Source organism: Rattus norvegicus, chromosome 11, assembly GCF_036323735.1.
Source record: "Rattus norvegicus strain BN/NHsdMcwi chromosome 11, GRCr8, whole genome shotgun sequence".
Lineage (NCBI taxonomy): Eukaryota > Metazoa > Chordata > Mammalia > Rodentia > Muridae > Rattus > Rattus norvegicus.
The window spans coordinates 65,106,349-65,124,734 of record NC_086029.1 but is presented as its reverse complement, the minus strand read 5'-3'; the positions used below and the strand labels follow the sequence as shown (position 1 = coordinate 65,124,734).

At 41.8% G+C, this 18,386-nt stretch overlaps 1 protein-coding gene across 2 annotated transcripts in view; it reads left to right on the top strand.

Moving 5' to 3' along the window:
* Myh15 (myosin, heavy chain 15) overlaps window positions 1–18,386 on the top strand; it is a 141,345-nt gene that overhangs the window by 101,276 nt on the left and 21,683 nt on the right. For both annotated transcript variants that reach the window (XM_039088868.2, XM_039088869.2), the window contains 5 exons: window positions 3,602–3,951; window positions 7,338–7,462; window positions 10,085–10,200; window positions 16,315–16,507; window positions 17,453–17,656. In XM_039088868.2, coding sequence (XP_038944796.1) covers window positions 3,602–3,951; window positions 7,338–7,462; window positions 10,085–10,200; window positions 16,315–16,507; window positions 17,453–17,656 — 988 coding nt within the window. The remainder of the gene's footprint in view (window positions 1–3,601; window positions 3,952–7,337; window positions 7,463–10,084; window positions 10,201–16,314; window positions 16,508–17,452; window positions 17,657–18,386) is intronic.

Sequence of the window (18,386 nt, the reverse complement as noted above, 5' to 3'; positions counted from 1 at the left end):
TAGTGTGTCTGAAGACAGCTACAGTGTACTTATATATAATAAATACATCCTAAAGACAAACAAAGAAACAAAATAACAAGAGCAAAACAACAAAAAAGCATTACTCCAGACAGCAGTTTGAATTTTTCCTGAGCTTCTGAAACGAGAATGTGTTGTCTGTGTCTGGACTCGAGAGACAAATCACAGAGACTGAAGCTGCTTTCTCAGGGCCACAGGATTCATTTTTATTTCTTACAGCAGTAATTACAACATTTCATATTTGCATTTCAAAGAATTTCTAATACATAGCTATTCAAGGAGAATGAAACAAAACCTTTTAAAAATGGTTATAGCCTAAAGTTTAATGGCCACATATCCTGTGCCAGTCAGACAAATTTTAGCTAAGCCAGGGAGGGGCTTTCACTCCCCCCCCGCAACCCCAGTCAAAACTTTGCAGTTACAGGTGCTAAACCATTTGAAGCCTGAGAAAAAATTAACCTTTTACATTTGATTTTAATAAGCAAATGAAAACTCAATGAGCTGAATTATAACCCATTTGAAGCCTTTTCACTTCTCATTTCCTTTCTAGTTCTTGTATGTCATATATGTCTGTCTCCTCATATGCTCTTTAACCTCATTCCACCATTGTGTGTGAGGAGAGTGTTTTAGGGCTTCCAAAGCTTCCTTTAACACTTGTTTCCTTAAGGGTAATTTTTCTTCAGATGTTCTACAATTCTGTAGGGGCAGGCAGCCCTGTGTATCCAGCCTTCCTATGAAGCTAGAAATTTATGCAAACCATGTCCCTTTATTTTTGTACCGAATCTTAGTCTCCTCAAAGTCACTATCCTTATTATTGTAATATTCTCCAGTTAGATGCAGTAAGACGCCTAATGACTAATCTAGCTTCCCTGACTCTTGGTTTCCTAAAATCCTCTGCATATTATCTATTTCTAGAAGCTTATTCAGACTGACATTATCACTACAGAATAAGCAGGAAATGTTTCCAAATTTATTTGTGGGTTCTTACCCATCCACAATCTTGGCCTCTGTTCCAGCCTGTAGGGGGGATGGGCAAAATAAAGACTTCCTGCTAATGGTTTCATTAATTAAGTTCAGTTTTGATCCAGGTATTAGTTCCAGTTCTGTTTCTCTCCCCGAGACCATCTCAGACCATGCATGGTTTTATTTAAAAAAAAAAAAAGAGTAGGGCAAGTAAGGAACACCAGAAACAGTTGTATAAATAAATGATTTTATCCAAAACTTCTTAGGCCAGGCACCTCTCTGGTGAAGGCCAGAACTTTGTCACGCAGTCTCATTTGCATGTAGATGAATGGTTCCGTCGCTTTGTAATCATACATTTTATTTGGTACCACAAATAATTAATTTCATATATGTATGTGTATCCACCATGAGAGACACTGGGCCTGTGGAGATGGGACAACTGAAAACCTATTAATATTTATTATCACAGTTATTATTTGTCTTGTGGAACAGAGGCCCCTTTTAAAGAATTCATCCTTGGGACACTCCTAAAATTAGACGCACAATATTTTTGAAAGCTATTCTAAAAATCTTTAGGAGTTGGGAGAGCAGTTAGTCCAAAATCCAGCACCAAAAAGTGCTTATTGGTTTATGGACTGAGTAACTGTGTGTGTTTGAGAGAAATCATAAAATTGGCTCTCCAGCTTACAACCATTAAAGGCTTCAAAGAACATGATTTGATAGCTTGGCAAAGATCCAAGAATGATCAATACATTTTTTTTTGCTTCAGCCAGAAATAACGTGCAGTTCCTCACCTGAATTGTGAGCCCACTTACAGAATAGCTGTTATGCTGTCGCCCAGAAGGGAACCAAATAATCCACCTCTGTCCACAGTACCTCAAGAATGACTTAGGAATGACAGATACTAAAAATATCCATAGTAGGGGTTTACAAAATTCTGGACCCAAGGGAGGAGTTGACCGGAAACTCCTCTTTATACCCAAATTTGTCATTCACTTCTAAACAAGCTATTCTCGTTTTCTTGTTAATGATTGAAGGAAGATTCCAGGTGAAAGTTTCTACTCATTATCACAGCTGATAGCTGATTCTTTGGGTGTTAGAAAGGAAGGAAAAAATATAGATAATGCATTTGATCACATGTATTTGTTGTAATTGGTTTTATAGAGATGATGGACAAAGGAAAAAATACTGGGTAACAGGGTAGTATTTGAATGGTTTTGTGTTTACATTATTTGAATTTTACATAAATATACCTTTTCTCCTAATCGCCTCAGGAAGGCAAGAGAAGTGAAAAGTCCTGGGATTTTTCAGGTGGAGAGTAAAAGATCCTCTCCCTGAGTCTATTGTCTGGTTCTGCTCTGAGAATAGCGTGTTTAATTTCGTATTCTCTCATATCTCTTTTTATAAGGTAGGTAGTTGAGAAAGCACGTGCTGTTGGAAAGTTACAGCACAAAAAAAAGTAATAGTTGCTATTAAATATACAGCAAATTAGCAATAAAACGAGGCGATCAGTGTGTCCAGTTTGCTCTGGGATTTCTCAGACGAAATATTAAATGTCTCTAGTATTACTAAAAACTTTCCGTCCTTAGAAAACCAGGATAGTTAGTCTCCAAACCAGAGCAATTTTCTGGTGCCAATCATCATAGGCATAATTAAAAATTATATGATGATTTTAGCAGCATACTCTTTTAGGCTGGTATGAGTGCCAGCATTTCCTATATGAAAGTGCAACCATGTGTGACATTATGAAGCCAGTGAACGCGGAAGGAGTAGAGCACATGGCCTTCCAGATAACAAGCACAGACCGGATTGCTTTAGAATCCCATAGGTCGGCAGCCATGCCACACTGATTTGAGGCTGGTTGAGTGATACTTGTGCAGTCTGTTCTCATAAAGTCACAGTGGGGCCAAAGCGTTGGTACCTACAGTTCGTTTCGTGAAAGAAAATCTACTCATTTTAATGAAGGAGTGTGGCGGGGAAGCTGCATTTCTGCAGGACACGTGAGCAAGAAAACATAACCCATGCATTAAAATTTCCAAGAGTTATGTACCATATGGACAGAGGAGGTACACTGAACACATCACTCTTAACATACACGGTGCTGGGGGCGGGAGAGCGGGAGGCTAAAACTGTAAGACCCGCTAAGTCGGTGCGGTCGGTGGATCTGCGATGAACGCATATCTGGGGGTTCGAGATGCTGGGGGAAATCACAGAGAAAGGTATTGTAAGAACTGGAAAGCAAGTGATAGCAGGAAGAGGCTGGGCAGGAGAGCACAATAGTGTCCATTGGAAGACACATCCAAGGAACGCTTTTGGGACTCTACCAACATGCGTAAGTATCGGAACCAGCTTGCTAAGGTGTTCAAAACAAACTTGTTTCCCCTCTTTCTTATGAAATATCAGTGTCATTTTATTAGCTATGAAAGGTTAGGATAAGCAAATATTTCTTAATAGGAGTTTAAAGAGAGTCAGAATTTCAGAACCAGGCTGGTAAGGGAGGGTAAGTAACATCCATGTTGACACAGAAGCCAGAGGCTGGGCAGCAGTAGCAGGCTGGCTTTGTGAAAAAACGCTTTGATGCTCGAGCTATCCATACCGAACCCTTTGGCTCTCTCCTCAGGAAGAAGCTGGCGATTCGATTGCAGGAGGCCGCTGAAGCCATGGAGGTGTCCAATGCCAAGAATGCCTCCCTGGAGAGGGCCAGGCACAGGCTCCAGCTGGAGCTGGGGGATGCCCTTTCTGACCTGGGAAAGGCTCGCTCTGTGGCAGCAGCATTGGGGCAAAAACAGCAGCACTCTGACAAGGCTCTGGCTTCCTGGAAGCAGAAGCAGGAAGAGGCCCAGGAGCTGCTGCAGGCCTCTCAGAAGGAGGCCCGAGCTCTCAGCTCTGAGGTCCTCATGCTCAGGCAAGCCTGTGAGGAGAGCAACGAGGCCCAGGAGACCCTGAAGAGGCAGAACCAGGACCTTCAGGGTACTGTCAGCTGGGCTCGCAGCCAAAGCAAGACAAGGGCTTGGGGAGAGTCTGGCTTGGGCAAAGCTATCTTCCTGGGGTGGAGAGCCTTGGCGTTTTCATATTCTCATCTATGTTCGACTTTCAAAGTTTTAATACTTGATTCTGAAAAAAAGAATACTGCAAATGTTATTTTATTGAATTAATTCTAAAGGCAATATTAGGGCCACACCTTTGACCTAGTTCCTTACTATAAAGAAACCACTCTCAAGAATATCTTCATTTCTATAGCCTTATTGTGATCTTTCCAGATACATATTCATAGAAATATATTGCCCAAGTTATACATTTTCTGTATAATTTACCTTTCACTTATCAATACATTTTGAATATATTAAAATTTCTGAAACCCATGCTATATGTTGGGTTCTTCTACATCCATTTATTCATAGTTCAAATGTGAGATTAGCCTTCATTTTAATGTCCTGATCTGCAAAATACAAGGTTAGGTTACTTATCTGAATTTACAGTTCATAAGTTATAGATCTGGGACTTGAGCCCAACCATCTGGGCTCCTATCTGTGCATACTTTACTGAGCTATGCTACTGTCCTATGCACCTTGTGGTTCTTAGCATGCCAAGCCTTGGAGACGTGCTACACTGTTAAAAAAAGAAACTGCATAATACTTCATAATAAGTATAACTCACACCTAGTTAACTAGATCTCATTAATTTTAAACCTGATTAAACACAACTCTGAATAATTATATACTACATATTCCTACACATGTATTTATGCATATTTAAAATATTTCAATAGGATAGATCTCTAGAAGTGAAATTGACGAGTTGAGGAAATAGACTTAAACTTTCTGGTATATTGCCAAAGAGCAACTCGAAGAGACTGCCAAGTTATTTCAAAGCCTACAGTGATATGCATGAAAACGCTGATGTGCCCTGGATGCAAACTCATTACTCTCGGAGGCATGAGTCTTCTTGGTGGCCTCGTGCAGTTCACAATTAACTCACTGGGCTGTGCTAGATCTGTGGCAACAGAGTTCCAGCTGTTTCCATCTGGGGACAGACTGCAACACCTACCATAGAGGTCCAGATTCAGTGGATCTGAGGTAGAGCTTATGAATTTTCACTTTTAATAAGCTCTCAATCGAGGTCAATGGATTCCACGTGTGGCCTGGTATGGGGTTTACACACGTTTGGGCTTTTTTTTTTGTTTGTTTGTTTGTTTGTTTTTGGAGCTGGGGACTGAACCCAGGGCCTTGTGCTTGCTAGGCAAGCGCTCTACCACTGAGCTAAATCCCAAACCCCATGTTTGGCCTTTTATTTTAAAGTTCTTAAGATGATCATACAGTTTAGTCAGAGTTGAGAAGAACCTGCTTTGAGGTTTTTTTCTCTGCAGAAAAAGATTATATATGTTCTTCTAATTTTTTGCAAGAATTCTGAAATCATTTAAATCATTATTCTGTAATAATTTCAAGCACACATATAATATATTTTAATCATAAACCTCCATCGCTATCCCCTCTCTTATCTCCCTTCTTCTGTTGTACCTTCTCTTTTCTGCAACAAGTTTGCCCCTTATGTTCCCTCCTTTGCTGCCGTTGTTGTTGCTAACAGGCTGAGTTTAATTAGTGAAGATCCCATGAACATGGACTGAACATTTACTGGACCATGGGCATCAAACCAATGACCATGACCAAGGAAAATGACTCCTCTTCCCCTAGCAGCCCTTAACTGCCTACAGAGGGCCAGGGACAGGTTGGGGCCTTATCACTTCCTCCCCTATCCATGATGGGTGGTCCCAGTCTTGTGCATGTCTTGTGACGTGTAACTACAGCTGGTGTGATTTCATGAGTGTGACTTCTATGTATGTCCAAGAGAAGATATTCACGACACTCTGCCCATCCTCAGGTTCTTACATTCTTTCTGCATCCTCTTCTGCCTTGTTCCCTGAGACTTGAAGGTGACAGCACAGGTATCTAGTGCAGGGTAGAATGCGCAACGATCACTCAGTCTCGGCATTTAAACCAGCATCTCCGTATAAACTGCTGCCTGCTGCAAAGGGAAGCGTAGCTGACCAAGGCTTGCAGGCAGCTCTACTTTGTGAGTGTAAACATCAATATCAATAAGGCAACTTGGCAGCAAGTCCGTTAGAGAGCAGTGGGATTAGATTCCTCACTGGGGCCTGTGATTGCCCCAGCAGTAGACTTTTGACCAAGTTTATAGTGCCAGGTATGAACTTCCTATCGTAGAGTGAGCCTTAAATCAAATCAACAAATGTTGGGTTACCCACATAATGGTCATGTCCCTGTTGTGCCAGCAAGTGTATTTTGCCTGAAAGGTCAGTATTGGGTCATGCAAACTTCACAGGGAAAGCACTGGTAATTTTCCCCACAGAAGCCTATTTGGCACCTTCTCGTTTGGCACCTTCCAGCTCATTTCCAACTTGCTTCTCTCTCTCTCTGTTTCCTGCAACTGAGGTGTATAATGGCTCCAGAAATAGGGTTTTACAGTTCAGTTATGATAGTTAGCCAAGACATATGCCAATAGCTTATGTTTTAAGGGGGCTCTCGGGTCTCCCCAACAACATCTTATACAGAGATATCTCACACCTGGCACCTATTTAATCTTAGGCCAGGACTGAGGACCAGAGAAACAGGTGAGCTGTTGAGTTCTCTCCTGGGCTTGGTAAATCCCCAAGTTTCTTAGCTATACAGCCTAACAGTTAGGGCCTAGAGTGTTCCTCGGTGTGAAGTGTCAGACCCAACCACAAGGTAGTGTCAGGTAATGGGGGTTCCTCACTGCTGACCTAATCTGTCACAGCTTCAGGAAAGTCTAACCAGAATTGTCATGTGCCTGAGTGACAGCCATTGTCTTCCCAGAGCATCCTCCACTTTTCTGACTGTTGTAGGTGATGACCTGGCTTATGCTTAAGTTTTCTGTTCCAGTGTTGGGTGGTGGCTGGAACAATGGCAGCCAGTGGTGTTGACATTAAAACTTACCCACTAAAGTGTGGGGATACCTGATGTGTGTGTGTGTGTGTGTGTGTGTGAGAGAGAGAGAGAGAGAGAGAGAGAGAGAGAGAGAGGTAGAGGTGGATCTCTACGTGGACTTAGTCATGATCCCAGCAAGCAGAAAGCTGTCTGAAGTTGCACAGGCTCTCCAATGCTCAAGAACCCACGAAGCACTCTGCTCACTAACTGTTGAGGTCAACTTTTGGCATATGACAAAGGAATACCCTGAAGAAGGGTTTCCTTTTTCCCTAATCCCAAATAGGGTTCTCTGTAGATGAGAGTCAGCTTTTCTGGGGAGTTGCTGAGGCTACACGGTCCCAGAATTTTGTGATGGGAGTGGGTTTCCACTAACATGCCTAATCTTCCTCCTTTCAGAACGGATTTGTTGTCTCACAAACCAGGTGAGAGAAGGGATCAAGAATTTGACTGAAGTGGAAAAGGCCAAGAAATTGATTGAGCAAGAGAAGACTGAAATCCAAGCGAGGCTGGAAGAAGCAGAGGTAGATTGCCAGGGAGGGTGACGCTCTCAGAGGCAAAGCAGATCTGTCTTCATTAGAAACGGCCACCATCATGTGGCACTTACTTCGGGGGTGTTCAGTATATGCTCTGAACCATGCCACATGCTTTAATCAACCCACCAAACCCCTTTCTCCATTTTACAAAGGAAACGAACAGGCTTGGAAAGCAAGATAATCACCTGTAAATGCAAGTTCTCCAGTGGCGGGGCAAACAATCATGATGTGTTTCTTTAATTTATCCCCAGCCTACAGCCTCACAGACCATGCGCATGAACATCTAGGAGCTTGTTAGACTTTCAGAATATCCTCCTTGTCCCAAACTTTATTGAATCAAAATCTGCATTTAAACTAGATCCCGTGGGGCTTCCTGGAATATTATAACCCAGAGATGCATTTGCTGGAAGACTGTTGGCCCAGAGGATACTCAGTAAACATTTACCCAAAGTCAGAAGTTTAAATGCATTTGTATGTATGTCTTCTTAAAACAGTCTGTTGAATGCACTCTTCTCCCTCAAAAAATCTGTTGGAGAGATGAGGTTCCGTATGAAATTCTCAGACATCCCAGCCTTGTAAGGTCAGTCGTGTGCAGAGTCTTTGACAGGGATGTTTGCCGCGTTCTGGAAACTTCTCATGCTTTATCCCTAGATGTGGACTGGGTGATTGACAGTGCCACTGAGAAGATCTGATGCTAACGAAGATGATGTGTCCTGAAAAGGAAGTCACCCTTCCAGAGCCACTAGGTGGTCGATTAGTCATGAGCTCTAGAGAGACTCTTTGCTCTCTCAACTGCATTTCATCTTGAAGCAGTTGAGAATGTCTGTCTGGACATATTAAAATTCATGTACCCTTCCCATGGAGAAAACGAGTTTTGAAAGATGGGGTAGACGGCTGTAGATGGGGCCTCTGGGGAGTACAATAACACGGAATCATGCTGTGACAACTTCTCCCTCTGAGCACTTACTGTCAGAGTTACCTCACTGCTTCAGCTCTGTAAGAGCCTGGCAAGTCAGATGTGCCACACCTCTGTGTGCCCCTTTGATGTGAAGAGCTCTCAACTCCGTTATTGCTCTTTTATGCATAAATATTTCTGAAGGACCTCTTCATTCTATTGACAACCCCCTCAGTTGGCAGTGACACCCCTTGGGAAGACTGCTTTGTACAAAGTTGAGAACTTCGTTTTAATTTTCTTGTCTTTGGGGCTCTGGCTCCATTGGCTGAGAACTTTCTAACGCCACAGTGTTAAGTGAAAGAAGTAACTTTTATTATCTATTTAAACATTATAGCAATAAGACACGACTCGGGGCAGTTTTAGTGTTGTGTAATATATCGGGATAGAAGTATTTTAAATCAACAACTGGCAACCGCGTCAAAGCTGTATTTCGGCCATTACACTTGTACCGCTCACTACCACTAGATGGCAGCACACCTCTCTGTCTTCTTGTGGAGATCTGACTTGAGCCTTACAAAGGCATCACTTACCAGTGTATTGGTGACTTCAGATTATTTCTTTTGGGGGCTGTGGCTTTATGAAAAACTCAATAATCCCTCTCAGATCATAAGACTGAAATGATTTGAGGTCACCTCTAACGATTAACTTTCTTAGTACAGTCTAGAGGGTGAATTTCCCCTCCAAGAAACTACCATTCCCTCTGTGGAGATTGCTTATAGAGCATTTGCTTTTGATTTATGTTTGTCGGGACTGAGAGAGGAACTAAGGAGGCCTTCTTAAAAGCCCCCACAGCTTACTTTTGTCGCCATCATTGTCACTGTTTGACTGTGACTACACAATTCACTCTGCGAGAGATAAAACACACTCCTCAGAGAAGGGGCAAAGCTGTCGTTTGCTTGATTGTACTTCTTTGACACAAGTTTTCCTCAGAAAAGGCTTCGAAGATTTTTACCAAATTTCCACTTTATAATTGAATGACACTTTAAGAGCATTCTTGGGAAAAATGTCCCCGGCCTTTATTATTTGAATACTCAGTTGCAGAAGATCTTCTACACATTAAAGCTCCTGTTTGTAGTGATAATAATAGTCACGATTAAGTGGCTCACTTCCTAGGTGAGAGCACTTCCTAGGTGTCCAAAATCAGCAGTGACTCTGAGCAGGTGTCAGCCCCTCCCTTATTCTTGCCTTGAAGCTTTTTTTCACTCACCCCAAAAGATGGAGTGAATTAGAAATACAGACGAGTACAGACAGCAATTAAATATTACACACAGTGACAGAGCTCATCGAGATTTTCTATTTAAAATGCTTCACCATTTTAGTTTTTAAGCTACATATTTTTCCTTTAGGAGTACTGAGAATTGAACACAAGCCCCCATCTATGCCAGGCAAAAACTTTATGATTGAGTGGTATCTCTGGTCCCGCCATAGGCTGCTATTCAAAGAACAAACAATGTCAGAGCTAGATACAGAATGATGGATGAGAGCCATCGCTTGTCCTAGTCTAACCTCGGGGGCCTGACTTGAACCTAGATTTCATCCAGTTACTCTAAAGAGAGCTACGTTCAGGATACAGGTTTTAAGGGAAGAAAACTCTTTTTTTCTGTTATTGTTGTTGTTGTTCAAAAAGAGACTTCCTTGGGTGCTTTCTGTTACAGGGAGCTCTGGAACGGAATGAAAGCAAGATCCTTCGTTTCCAGCTGGACCTCTCAGAGGCTAAAGCAGAGCTGGGAAGAAAGCTGTCAGAGAAAGAGGATGAAGCAGGGAGGTTGAGGTACTTAGGCTCCTGTTGCTGAACAACAGCCATGCATGTCAAAGTCCCAGAATGAGCAGAAGTCACTGTGGTGCTGCTTTCAAGACCCCCGCCAGAACATGGCCCAAGGACACTTGGTCGAATTGACATGAGGGTTTCCCACTAAGTGCATAACTGTTTAAGGAGGAATACTCACATACAACCATTGCTTACTCTTACTGTTTTTCTGTTCTCCAGTGTGGGGAGGACTGTGTTAGGTAGAGACAATCTGAGACGTGTGGGTCTGTTTCTATCAAGTCCCATTCAAGGTCAGATTGTTCGGCTCTGTGTTTTTAAGCTAATGTTGGATGAGAGAGAGAGAGAGAGAGAGAGAGAGAGAGAGAGAGAGAGAGAGAGAGAGAGAGAGCGAGCCTGTCCCCAGGATGAAAGCAGAGCCAAGAAAGAGTAAGGCTGTTTGTTGAGACAGCAGGGTCTTGCAGAGTCTGACCTGCCAAGTTGCTAAGTGAGACAGGATCTCCAGTGGCTGGACCTTTTCTTTATTTTCTGGCTGATAACTTTAGACACTCTACTGCTTAGATATTCAGGGGAGGGACAAAATGGCCCCACATGCCACATAAGGTAGTTGGGATTGGTCAGAAAGCTGATTCCTGCAAAGTGCTTCTTATTCTACAGATCTCCAATAAACACTCAAAGTTAGGGATGACTAAATGACCTCTTTGGTTATTTTGTTCCTTTAACCCAATGGTTCACAACCTTCTTAATGTTACAACCCTTCAATATAGTTCTTTTATGGTTGGTGACCCCCAACCATAAAAATTATTTTTATTGATATTTCATAACTGTAATTTTGCTACTGTTATAAAATGTAGTATAAATGTCTGTGTTTTTCCAGTGGTCTCAGGTGACCCTTGTGAAAGGACAGCTTGACCTCCAAAGGGTCATGACCTACAAGTTAAGAACCACTGCCTTAACCAAAGTCTGCAAAGATCATATATTAGACCGGGGCTCAAGTGGCCACTTGTTTGCAATGTCTTTGTTAAACTAACGAAACAAGCCAATGCCATGTTAATGGTGTCTGTTGAACTAGGCTTTCCCCCATAGCTTGTTTTCGATGCAAACTTCCAGATGGTCAATATTTACTGAGGATTTGGAGCCAAGTTTATCCTTCTGTGTGCTCTGAATTAACACAACCCTAATTCACAAGCATTTTCATGGAACTGGCTGTAGAGAAGATATCTGATGTACCTCAGAGTATCTGAAATAATTTTTTGGAAAGGGGGAAACATATAAACCCTAATATTTGTGTATCTGTACAAAAGGAACAAAAATGAACATTTCCTTTTGTAGTTAAAAAAAATGCTTGACTTCAGGTAACGTCAAACCTCAGCTATAAATAAACCCTGGGAGGAAAATGAATCCGCAGAGAGTCTGTGTCGCATCAGGTACATCTGAATGTCAGAGAACAGTTCCCCAATTATAATCATCAGAGCAAAGGAAGTCAGAGATCCAAACAGCGAAGGTTAAGAGGAGAAAGCTGAAGGGAACATGAGCTGTGACGGGCTGGAAAAGGAAGGGGCGGCTGAGGCTCTGGCACGAGCTCAGGGCACGCTTTAGCTGATGATTCACAGTGGCTATAATCAGTACATCCAGAAAGGACAGATGAGCATCTCACAAAACAGTGCACACCCCACCCCAAACCCTCTCTGCTCTGTGGGGGTGCAGACTGTAGCGAATGCCTTGCCCTAATCTGAGTCTAGGGCTAGGAGGAGATGGAGTAGAATACAAGGGAAAATATACTTGGGTAATAAAGAAAATATACAAGGGTAATAAAGAATAACAAATATAAATTATAGACCTCATAAAAAATATCATCTGAGGGCAGGACACTGTTGAAGATTCTATGTTAACAGAAATCATGTACATTAACACAGAAACTAAAGATGTCTATTAGGAGATGAACCAGAAGGTAGAAGAGGCCAAGAAGGTAAAAGAGAAGGCAAGGCTTTAATAACACAGCACCTGTGGGACTGTCCCCACTTATTTGTCACTGCTGAATGTTCTGAGAGTCTAGGGAGGAATTCTGGGTGCGCCCCAGAGAGAGGCCCATTGGTGAGGAAAAAGCCAAGCATCTGGCCTGAGAGATATTTACTTCTAACAAATATTTGAGCTGTCAGTGTGGGCAGGATGCTTCCTGTGCTGCTGTAGTCTGGGCTTCCAAACTCAAGGATGATTTGGATCTTTTTCATGTCTTTATTTCCTAAGGTAGAAACAACTCAGTTTTTCAAAAGTTCCCTTTGCTTGGTAACATTACTAGAGTAGATAGCCTTTAAGAAATCTATGATAATATAAATGCAGAAACAACCGTCAAGGTATTAAAAACATGGATTTTCTTCAAGGATAATGCTTTTCACTTATTTATTTTTAATTTTTAAATTTATTTTTGAGAATTTCATATATGAATATATTTACATAACTTGTATCTTCTCTTCCTCTTCCAATTCTTCAAATTTACTCTAAACTCCCTCTTAATTCACAACTACCACCTCTTCCTTCTCCACACTATCATCATTACCACCACCACCACCACCACCACCGCCATCACCACCACCACCACCACCACCACCACCACCACCACCACCATCATCATCATCATCATCATCATCATCATCATCACTACCACCACCAGAGGAGGGTATTGAATCCTCTGGAGCTTGAGATATAGGAAGTTTGGGCTGCCCAATGTTGGGTGCTGGGACCCAAACATGGGTCCTCTGCAAAAGAAGCAAATCTTCATAAACCATTGATTCATCATCAGTCTGTCTTCCTTCCTTTCTTCCTTCCTTTCCTCCTTCCTTCCTTCCTTCCTTCCTTCCTTTCTTAAGCTATGTTTGGGGATTTGTTTGACATTGTTGAGTGGTGTTGACTGTGTTATAGTCGTCACTTAGGCCATTGTCATTCCGTTCTCCTTAAACCATAGAATTTTCTGCTTCTCGTTAACATTTATGAAGTTTTGCAGATAGCTACAGGAAAGCTAGCATTTGAAACACTCAGTTTGCTGAAACAGAATATATTTGTTGACAGATGATTGATGGCAGGCCACAGAGATTTTAGTGTTTCTGGTAGGGGAGTGTTACCTGAAGCAGAACAGGGAGCTCCCCTATGGGAAGGCAGGCAGGCTTCCTCGGGATTTAAGTGATGGAGAGAATGCCTGTTCCTTTACTAGTTTGCAATGGGTGCTGTCAAAACCAAACAAAACTAAACAAACAAAAATCCCACAGACTGGATGACTTACACAATACAAATTCACATTTTCACAGTCTGGGCACTAGAGATCAGAGATTCTAATGTAAACAAGTACATTTTCCCCGAGACCTCTGTCCTTAACTTGAAGGCAGATAGCTGTTATGTTTCCACGTGGTATTTCATCTGTGAGTACATATTCCTGCTGTCTTCTTCTTATCACTCTGCTAGTGGATTAGGGCCCTTCCCCTGCATTGTTTCTTTAAAGACGCTTGCATAGGGCTGGAGAGATGGCTCACTGGTTAAGAGCACTGACTGCTCTTCCAGAGGTCTTGAGTTCAAATCCTAGCAACCAAGTGGTGGCTCACAACCATCAATAATGAGATCTGATGTCATCCTCTGGCGTGTCTGAAGACAGCTACCGTGAACTTATATATAATAAATAAATCTTTTTTTAAAAAAAGACACTTGCATTGTCCTTATAGCTTCATCTCCAAGCACAGTATTGTGTTCCTGGGGCTTAATGTTTTAGCATCATAATTTGGAGGCTACCCAATTAAATCTATAACAGCTCCATTTATCATATGCCTACAAGCTGATTGAACTGTGAGGTGTACGCACTAGGGCTATGCACTAAACAGAAGACAGAAGACCGGCTTTAACACTAAGCTATGAAGTAAAAGTTACTTCCCATATTTTCTATAACTACTTCTGTCTGAGGCCCTTTCTTCCACAATGGAATGTGGTCATGTGAAGAGTCCCCTTCCTGAGAAGCACATTCAAATGCAAACATAACTCTACTAACAGCGATGCTCTTCAGATTGACGGGAGGTCTGGATGCACTCTATGGCAATTTGGCATGGCATCCAATTCAGACACATAACAAACACATGTTTCCAATTTGTTGTTAAAACCTCTATAAGGATAAAAAAGATAAAAGAACTCTATCTTCTGCTTATTTATCTAGAACTAGGGCTCTGTTGCAATGGTTGAGCTTAAGAGGACATAGACTTCTAATAACTGTCAATATGTCTTGATGAACAACCACCAAATACAGAGGAGTTAAAACAGGAGAAGTCAGTGTACTTTTCTGAGTAGAGTCTGAACTAGGGTAGAATGGGGAGTAAGTCACTATTCAAAGTTGTTGCACAGACCAAAGTCTTCGGTACCCTGTGATACCACAGGTGAGGAGGAGAAGTTGTAGAAACTGTGGTTTGACATCTTATGGGAGAGGTTTTAATGGTCTATTGCACTGCAGTCCCAATATACAAATTAGCAGTTGGTCCCATAGTACTTAACTCTCTGCCAGTGTTGCATACAAAGGAAAATTTCCGAGATTTGCTCAAATTTCTCTTTGCATTCTTGAATACAGGGAAATTAACTGAATTGGTAGTACTTTACGATTATAATTTTGTATAAACATTTATTTTACAAAAGGGTATTGAAGTATGTCTATACTTCATAGGAATTAGTTTTCTCAATTAGCTACTATCCTTGGAACTTTTAAGGAGATAAAGTAAAACAAAACAAAACCCCATGCTATTATTGTAGGCTGTCTGTGTTATAAAACATTTTAATCACAATCTGAGCTTTCTACCCCACCTTGACCATTTAGTTCCCAATTAAAAGACACAACTTTTAGTAATTACTATAAGCCTTAAATAACACAAGAGCTGGGCAGATATTTACCCTCTGTGCTGTTAGAATCTACTTTCCTATTGATAACCCTGAGTTATTACTTACTATGTTTCACCTGGGTTGTTCTAATTCCAATTGGCCAGCCCTCAGGGCCACGGTTTCATGAATTCACCTAGCCCAGGGCAGCTTCTTCTTCCTCCTCACCTTCTCTCTTCTTGTGGTTCTCTTCAGAGCCTCTAACCCAGGGAACCCTAAACCCTACCTCTATCTCTTATGCCTACCTATCGACTGTCAGCATCTTTACTTACCAATCAGAAATAACTTGGGGGCAAGGTCACATATTCTTGTCTTGGAGCAACTAGGTTTGGTTACAATATACAGCAAAAGACCTAACCTCAGCATGTCTCAGACCATTAGGGAGCATAGCTGCATATCTGGGCTTGTTTTAATTTCAGCCTCTGTATCTCTTTCCTGTTATGTTTGGACTCTTTTTGTAAGATTTGAGGGTAGCTTAAATATTATGTTTGTCTAAAAGAATATATATTCTTCATCTGTAAACACCTTAGGAAATCTAGAATTTATCATTTCTGTCTTGTCTTTGTTAGGATTTCTGTTGCTGTCATAGAACACTGTGACCAAAAGCAAGTTGGGGAAGAAAAGATTTATTTTATCTTACATCTTCTAACTCCATCATCGAAGGAAGTGGGGGCAGGAACTCACAATGGACATTAGAGTCGAAGCTATGGCAGAATGATTTTCACTAGCTTTCTCCTCATGGCTTTCCAGACTGCTATCTTGTACCACCCAGAACCACCAGCCTAGAGAAGAGTGCCGATTGTCAATAATAAATGAAAATGTTTCACAGCTTCCCCATAGGCCAACCTAGTGGGGGCAGTTTCTCAATTGAAGTTCTTTCTTCTGAAATGATTCTACCTTGTGTCAAACTGACATAAAACTGCCCAGAACAATCCTTTCATAAGTCTTAGATAAAGCTAACACAGCAACCTTGAAATGATTCTAGTGGTTTATGGTTCTATGTTGAATCTAACCTAGAATCCTTATTAGTCTGTTATAATGTAGACTCATTAATCTAATGCCAACCTTTTGCTATTTATAAAATAAAAAATCTTTAGACTCGTTTTTTAATCTATGGGAGTTATCTTTTATTTTAATGTGTTTCCCATAACTTGAAAAGAAGAGGTAACTGCTCTTGATTTGGGTGTCTGATGTTCTCCCCAAATGTTATTCTGAAATCAGGGAGAAGCATCAGCAGGCTCTGGGTTCCCTGCAGTCTAGTCTGGATTCTGAAGCTTCAAGCAGAATTGAGGCAACTAAGATGAGGAAGAAGATCGAAGGGGACCTCAAGGAGATGGAGATTCAGCTTTGTACTGCCAACAGACAGGTGTCACAAACGACCAGAGCCTTAGGCCAGCTTCAGAGTCAAATGAAGGTACTTTCAAACAACACTGAAGAACAGACACATGCAGAAACTAAGTGACAGAATCTGTTGAGCAGTGAAAGAAAAAACCATTTCACCCTTCCAGAAAGCTAGAGCAGGCTTACACTGAACATAGGTGAAGCAGAATCATGAATGCACAGGGACACATCCGATTTTGTGAGCAGGCCATTAAATAGGAAAAAAGAATGGACAGTCTTGGCAGTCATCTGCTTCCAAGACACTATTTGAGGTATATCAGAATGACAGTTCAATTCGGAGCCTCCTCTTGGTGGACACAGTAGGTTGGGTAGCATTATTTGAGGCCAACAGCAGGGGCTTTTTTGTCAAACAGACTTCCTTGAAAGTAAATTCTCTCCTGCACTAAAGAAGATTGTGTTTGTATAACCTAAGGTCCAGCATAAGCGAACAGTCTAGAAGAAATACCATAGAAGTTAAGGGCAGGGGTTGGGGATTTAGCTCAGTGGTAGAGCGCTTGCCTAGGAAGTGCAAGGCCCTGGGTTCAGTCCCCAGCTCCGGAAAAAAAAAAGAACCAAAAAAAAAAAAAGAAGAAGTTAAGGGCAAACTAAGGAGAAATAACTGACTCCTTAGTGAACCATTGCCAATACATATCCCCAGAGCTCTACCTCTCAGGTCAGTTGCTTGCATACTCTGCTGATCCTGCCTGCTCTCTGACTTCTAACACAGAGAGTTTAGCTTCTTGGCTTTCTCTATATCCCAGTCCTACTGGCAGCTGCTGAGAGCAACAGCTTTCTGCCCTGTTGCTCAAGACACTTTGATTTCAGTAAACTATCCTAGAGCTGCCTCTTGGGGTCACTTAGAAACCTTCTATCTATGTGATCAAGAACTCGGAAACTTGTCTTTGTCTGGTGGTCCCCCTGCCATGCTAACAGTTGAACTCGAAGGTATCCATGCCAGGGCCATGTTTTTCTTTTGCAGGACCTTCAACAACACCTGGATGACAGCATTTACCAGAACAAAGACCTGAAGGACCAGGTGGCTCTGGCTGAGCAGCGCAACATTCTCCTTCAGTCTGAACTTGAAGAGCTGAGGTCCTTGCAAGAGCAGACAGAGCGCGGGAGAAAGCTGGCAGAAAAGGAGCTCCTAGAAGCCACAGAAAGAATCAGTCTTTTCCACACCCAGGTGAGACCCTTGAATTCTCTCTATTAGCAAAGTCAGCTGGTTGAAAGACGTAGTTGCCAACTCTGAGTCAGCTAGGATAGGTATGATGGCCATGTCGAGTCTTAGTTGTGACAAGAGAGGCACAGAAAGCTATGCAACCAAGGAGCTGGTCACACCTTTCATTCCAAGCATTAGCTTCCCAGAGCAGGTGTAACAAAATGCCATCAACTGATGTCTTTCAACAGATTTATTTTTTCATAGACCTGGGTGCTAGTCATCAAAAATCAAGATATTTTAAGAGCCATGCTCCCTCTGAAACCCAGAGATGAATCAGCTCATCCTGGCTTCTGAGGGGTTTCCTGACACTCTTTCTATCGATGCCCTGTTTCAATTCCTTGTTCTCACATGGTATTCTGCTTGCCTCTTTTCTCTTGTGTCTATGTTTGAATTCATCCTTTATATACAGATACATCATATGGAATTATGGCCCATCTTAATGATCCAATATCAACTTAACTCATTTAAAGCTTGATTAGCTCATTTCTGAATAGGGTGATACTTTTCAAAACTATGACTAAGGAGTTCAATATAAGCTTTTGTGGCATGGTGAGAGTATGGTGCAATTGTCACACTAAGTTTCTGTATGAAGATTGGACTGTCAGGGCATCCTCAGCCAGGATGGCGGAAAACAGATGAACATTTCTCATTGGTCTAAAAGTATTTGCTGGCCCCCTTATTCCCTTGTCTCTCT